The sequence below is a fragment of the Misgurnus anguillicaudatus genome, chromosome 2 (genome assembly GCF_027580225.2).
Source record: "Misgurnus anguillicaudatus chromosome 2, ASM2758022v2, whole genome shotgun sequence".
Lineage (NCBI taxonomy): Eukaryota > Metazoa > Chordata > Actinopteri > Cypriniformes > Cobitidae > Misgurnus > Misgurnus anguillicaudatus.
In genome coordinates this window covers 50,912,238-50,918,515 of record NC_073338.2, presented here as the reverse complement: position 1 = coordinate 50,918,515, position 6,278 = coordinate 50,912,238, and the positions used below count along the sequence as shown (strand labels likewise).

The following is a 6,278-nucleotide window of genomic DNA, read 5'->3' as shown; positions in this document are numbered from 1 at the left end:
TGTCAGACGTAACATCACTAGCGGTGTCTGTAATTCAAAATGCCAAGGAATTGTTGCGTGGAAAATAGTACGGTAGTCAGTGCTGGGTGCCTGATGTTAACATACCAGTAGATGCGACTATTACGTTACTAGCATTATAATTATAACATTATAATTCATACAGTAACACTGTAAAAATATAGACAGAAAACAGATACAACTAAAATCAAGTCTTATTTATATACAAACAATAAAGAACGCTTCAATAATTAAGGTTGTTGCAGTAGCAGATCAGCTCACCAATCGGGCTTTCTGCCTCTTGGTTGCGCACGCACCCTGCAATGTTTGTAAACTTGCAACCCCTCTATTGCGCTTCTGATTTGGCTGTGAGATTCGCTGAGAATGAATTGAGAATTTTCATTCCAAAATGGCGGCCGCGCTACTGAAGCGCTGTAGTCAGTGACTGTTGCCAAAAACGAATGAGTTTCTCCTCTTGTGCTTCTATACTCTTTGACCGCCATTAAACACAAACGAAGAAGAAGAGACGCGAGAGGAAACGAGGACGAGGACGTACACAAGTTAGAAGAATTGAGAAGCACCCCGAAACTACTGAAGAGTGTTTGAACGCGTCGCTGTATTTGTGCAGTCTGTAAAATGGCGGAAGTGAATCTTTCAGTGTCTCAGGATCAGTTCATCTGTTCAATCTGTCTGGATTTACTGAAGGATCCAGTGACCATTCCCTGTGGACACAGTTACTGTATGAGCTGTATTACAAACTGCTGGAATCAAGATGATCAGAAGAGAAACTACAGCTGCCCTCAATGCAGACAGACCTTCAATACAAGACCTGATTTAGGTAAAAACACCATGCTGACTGAAGTGGTGGAGATGCTGAAGAAGACAAAACTTCAGACTGATCGATCTGCTCTCAGTTCTGCTGGACCTGAAGATGTGAAGTGTGACGTCTGTACTGAGAGAAAATACAAAGCTATCAAGTCCTGTCTGATGTGTCTTGAATCTTACTGTCAAACTCACTTTGAACAACATGAAGCTTTTCACAGAGAAAAGAAACACAAAGTGATTGATGTGACAGGAAGACTTCAGGAGATGATCTGCTCTCAACATGACAAACTCATCGAGGTTTACTGTCGCACTGATCAGAGATGTATTTGTTTGCTTTGTTTGGTGGATGAACATAAAAATCACGACACTGTATCAGCTGCAGCAGAGAGAACTGAGAAACAGGTATGAACAAATGAACAAATATATGAAATATAAATATAAAGCAGAAGTGAAGCGACTGCTTAGTGCCGCGTGGCCACATGAGGGCGCACAAGAGCAGAAGAAATGACAGCTTGACTGTAAAACAGAAATTAGTTTAGAAGATTACTCACTCAAACCTTACCTGACCAGTTGAGTTATCTGTTATGAATCTGTTGAACAGAGATTACTGGAGGACAAGAAGAGAAAACTCCATCAGAGAATCCAGGAGAAAGAGAAGAAGCTTCAGGATCTAAGAGAGTCTGTGAAGATTCACACGGTGAGTTTTGATGAATAGAGAAACATAAATACTGAAAGAAGTGTTTGAGATTGAGTTGAATGTTTCTCTCTGTGTGTGTTAACACGATCTCTGCACAGACAGCAGTGGACGACACCGAGAGGATCTTTACTCAACTGATCCGATCCATTGAGAGAAGACGATCTGAGGTGATACAACTGATCAGAGATCAGGAAAAGACTGCAGTGAGTCGAGCTGAAGATCTCTTGAAGAAACTGAAGCAGGAGATTGATGATCTGAGGAGGAGAAATGATGAGATGGAGAAACTTTCACAAACAAAAGATCACATCAGTTTCCTTCAGGTAACTCAACACTGTACACTACAACATACATTACAATAAATACATCTTGACTTTAATCTGATAGGATTGCGTTTTATTCATGTCAATAGAGTAAAGATCACTGTGTCTGGATCGGCACAGATCTGATTGTTGTGTATTGTAGGTTTGATGTTTTTGTGTTGTGTTCATGTAGAGTTTTCAGTCTCTCTCTTCATCTTCTGGATCTTCAGACAACATCACTGTCTCTTCTCTTCTCTCTTTTGATGATGTGATGAAATCTGTCACTAAACTGAAAGAAAAGATGGAGGATTTCTGTAAAGAAGAGATTGAAAAGATATCTGAGAAAGGTAAGAAACATCTCAAACTAAGACTGTGATTTACTCTCAGAAATGAGTCTTACAGTAACATCAAATATAACAGAAGAAATACAGAGCAGATTAAAACGATGATGATTTTATATGAGATTTAATCTGATGATGTCACTTTATTTTCTTTAGTTTCATTAATTGTAGTTATTCCCACCAATGAACCCAAGATCAGAGCGGAGTTCCTACAGTGTAAGACACATTTTATTATTATTATTTTCTTATTCATTACATTGAGATCATATAATACACTATAACACATTATGTAAGAAATAATTGACGACATGCTGTTGAATTATTCAAGAATAATGTTACACAATACACACGGAGTGTGTGCTCTGCATCAATCTTTAGGGCCATGTTCAAGTACATTACATTACATTTATCAAACACTTTCATACAAAGCAACTTATAAAAGTGAGGAACATGTAGGAACAGCAGAATAACAAACATTCCCAACTGCTACAGGACTGGATTTGATGGGTTAACATAAACATTAACATAAAGTGGCCAGTCAATCAGATAAGGCTGCTCAGACAACTCTTTAAAGGCATTCCATGCAGTTTGACGTTTTTGTCAAACAGCGACCCCTAGAGTCACGGGGGAAAACTTGCAACTGTCGTAATTTCGCACGCCCACTCTGTACGTACCTGTAAGGATAGTGTTGGGCGTGAGATGGACTCCGAAGATAATGACCAGGGAATGTTTCACAATTTCATACAAATATTAGGCTACTGCATGTCTACTAAACTACAGATGATGGTAATAGGATAATAAGAAGTTTATGCCAAGTGTAGAGTAGGCATATAATAATAAAGTAGCCTACCGCGTTTGCTGGCTTATTACGTTTTTACAAGATTGCAGCTTAATCACAAGTAAACAGTCTATAGTCTAACGTTATGTCTACTGTATAATTTCATTTGTTTTTTAATTGTAATGTAAACATTACAAAATGCATTGACACAGTTAATTGTATACGTTGCATTATTTCATAACATTGGCCGTTATTCGTTGGCCATAAGAAATCGAAATTAGACAAATGACTACGTACACATCACAACACAACACTTGAGTTTAGATGGCCAAAAAAAAACATGTAAGAGAAACGAGTGTTTGTTAGCAAGTCTGCTAAATGCTCTTATGATCGTAAGCTAGCTAGACCCTTGTTGAAGTTATTTTACTGATCTAATTATCAACACTGGATGAATGAAAAGCTTAGTTAAAAAATACACACTACAAGCAAGCGCAACCACATACAACATAGACCGCAAACAAATTTACAAATAAGAGATTTACGTACTTGTCCATCAACAAGATCGCCAGATCAGCATCCCTTAGTCATCCATCCAGTGCTGTCTATTAGCTCACGCCAACGAGTAAAAACCTGACTGAGTGGGACTCTTGTCCGGTTCCTAACCCGGTCAGATTGTCTTACTGCTTTCTACTCTCTTCCGAACGGGTTTTCTTAGCTGTTTCCCTCATCGAGCATCACGTCTCAAATGCGCGCGTGCAGTTGTTGTGTTTGACTTCATGCAGCGCTGCAGGAACCGACAGCCCGATGACGTCAAAGTGCCGTCTCGGTTCATTCTCGCGGTACTTTTACGTCATCCGACTGCCGGTTCTTGCAGCGCTGCACGAAGTCGAACAAGCCTAACGTGTGTGACGTCGTTGCCGTAAAGCAAGTCGTGATTCTCGCGAGATTTGTCAGGGGCGGTTCTCTCAAGCTTGCATTGCTGGTTCTTTGTAGCGGCGTCCTTCCCGAGCTTCAACAGGGGGATGATTCGCCATACTATGACTTTGTTTACCATCGAAATGACTTTGAAGCTGTTATATTAAGGTAAAATAACTGCATAGTGTGTCTTTAATGGCCGAGTCACTTTAAGATGATATTTAATGTTGTTTCTTTTTCGAGAATTTGAATTAAGAACATGCTTAAGGGGATAAAAATAACTTTTTTTGGAAGCTTTTTTGAGAATACAAAATATTCTTAACTTTTTTCTTAAAGGAATAGTTTACTCATTTTCAATATTAAAATATGTTATTACCTTAACTAAGAATTGTTGATACATCCCTCTATCATCTGTGTGCGTGCACGTAAGCGCTGGAGCGCACTGCGACGCTTCGATAGCATTTAGCTTAGCCCCATTCATTCAATGGTACCATTTAGAGATAAAGTTAGAAGTGACCAAACACATCAACGTTTTTCCTATTTAAGACGAGTAGTTATACGAGCAAGTTTGGTGGTACAAAATAAAACGTAGCGCTTTTCTAAGCGGATTTAAAAGAGGAACTATATTTTATGGCGTAATAGCACTTTTGTGAGTACTTCGACTCAGCGCAGTAACACCCTCCCTCTCCCATTATGAGAGTGAGAAGGGGAGCGGACTTTTCAGGCGAGTCAAAGTACTCCCGAAAGTGCTATTACGCAATAAAATATAGTTCCTCTTTTAAATCCGCTTAGAAAAGTGCTACGTTTTATTTTGTACCACCAAACTTGCTCGTATAACTACTCGTCTTAAATAGGAAAAACATTGATGTGTTTGGTCACTTCTAACTTTATCTCTAAATGGTACAATTGAATGAATGGGGCTAAGCTAAATGCTATCGAAGCGTCGCAGCGCGCTCCAGCGCTTACGTGCACGCACACAGATGATAGAGGGATGATTCAACAATTCTTAGTTAAGGTAATAACATATTTTAATATTGAAAATGAGTAGACTATTCCTTTAAGCTTTTTTCTGAATTTAAGATAAAAGTTCTTCTTAAGAATGTTTTGTGAATCCGGCCCCTGACCTTTACACTCAAATTAACAAATGCATGATCATAGAAACAGGCAAACAAATATTATTAAAATATCTACATTAAAAATATGATGTTTTTTATCTTCCTCAGATTTCAGTCTCTTCTCTCTGGATCCAAACACAGCATACAGTTATATCAGTCTGTCTGAGGAGAACAGAGCGGCTACTCGCACTAACACATTTCAGCAGTATCCTGATCATCCAGACAGATTTGATGGTTTTCCTCAGGTGTTGTGTAGAGAGAGTTTATGTGGACGCTGTTACTGGGAGATTGAATGGAGTAGTTGTGTGTTTATATCAGTGTCATATAAGAGCATCAGCAGGAAGGGAAAAGGTCTTGAGTCTTTATTTGGACGTAATGATCAGTCCTGGAGTTTGTACTGTTCTTCCTCTCAATGTTCATTTGTTCACAATAATATAGAGACAAATCTCCCAGTAGTGTCCAGTAAAATAGGAGTTTATGTGGATCACAGTTCAGGATCTCTGTCCTTCTACAGCGTCTCTGACACAATGACCCTCATCCACAGAGTCAACACCACATTCACTAAACCTCTCTATCCTGGGGTTTACTTGTATAACAGCTCAACAGTGAAACTATGTGATCTAACATTATAAATGATTAATGCTTATACTGGTTAATTTGCACAAGTGTCACCTAAACCAGTTTATATAATTTAACAAATCAAAAGACAAATGATCATTTATAGTATATAAGTTATATATTTCATTCTTATAGCTTTGATATTTTTCTGTCTAGATTGTCTGTCTAACTTTCGTTTGTAGAGTAAAACACATTAAAATACAACATGTTTTACTCATGAGATGATCTTTTAATTAATTTCATGATTCAAATAACAGCTGTGCAATAAATTTGTTGTGAAACAGTTGTGATTCAGGCCCTGTTTACACGTACATGGTTATTTTTAAAAACGGAGAGATTTACCTTCGTTTGTGCCCCCCGTTTACACGCAAACGGAGAACTCGCCTCTGAAACCGATTGTTTCTAAAAACTCCGGCCAGAGTGGAGATTTTGAAAATCTTCGGTTGCACGGTTGCATGTAAACTGACACAAACGGATGTTTAAAGCGTAACTAAACCCCTGGTCAAAGCCTGACTCCACCCACTGGCAATATTTGAAAAATGCAAGAAAAGTGGGCAGATCCCAACGGAGATAGAGGGGACGAACTAAGCTCATACCAAGTGTGTGGTGAGATAGTAACAAGGGCGTGGTGAGCTTGAACCTGCTTACGTCACGAGTCATTTTTTGGACCCAACATCCAATAGGAAAATTCAA

The 6,278-nt window shown here is 38.8% G+C and overlaps 1 protein-coding gene across 1 annotated transcript; it reads left to right on the top strand.

Moving 5' to 3' along the window:
• The first annotated feature begins 432 nt into the window (after positions 1-432).
• On the top strand, positions 433-5,631 carry LOC141351090 (E3 ubiquitin/ISG15 ligase TRIM25-like). The gene is made up of 6 exons (XM_073857447.1): positions 433-1,224; positions 1,424-1,529; positions 1,616-1,839; positions 2,012-2,165; positions 2,316-2,375; positions 5,076-5,631. The coding sequence occupies exons 1-6, from the start codon at positions 634-636 to the stop codon at positions 5,597-5,599; spliced, it is 1,659 nt and encodes a 552-aa protein (XP_073713548.1). The 5' UTR covers positions 433-633; the 3' UTR covers positions 5,600-5,631.
• The last annotated feature ends 647 nt before the right edge of the window (positions 5,632-6,278 follow it).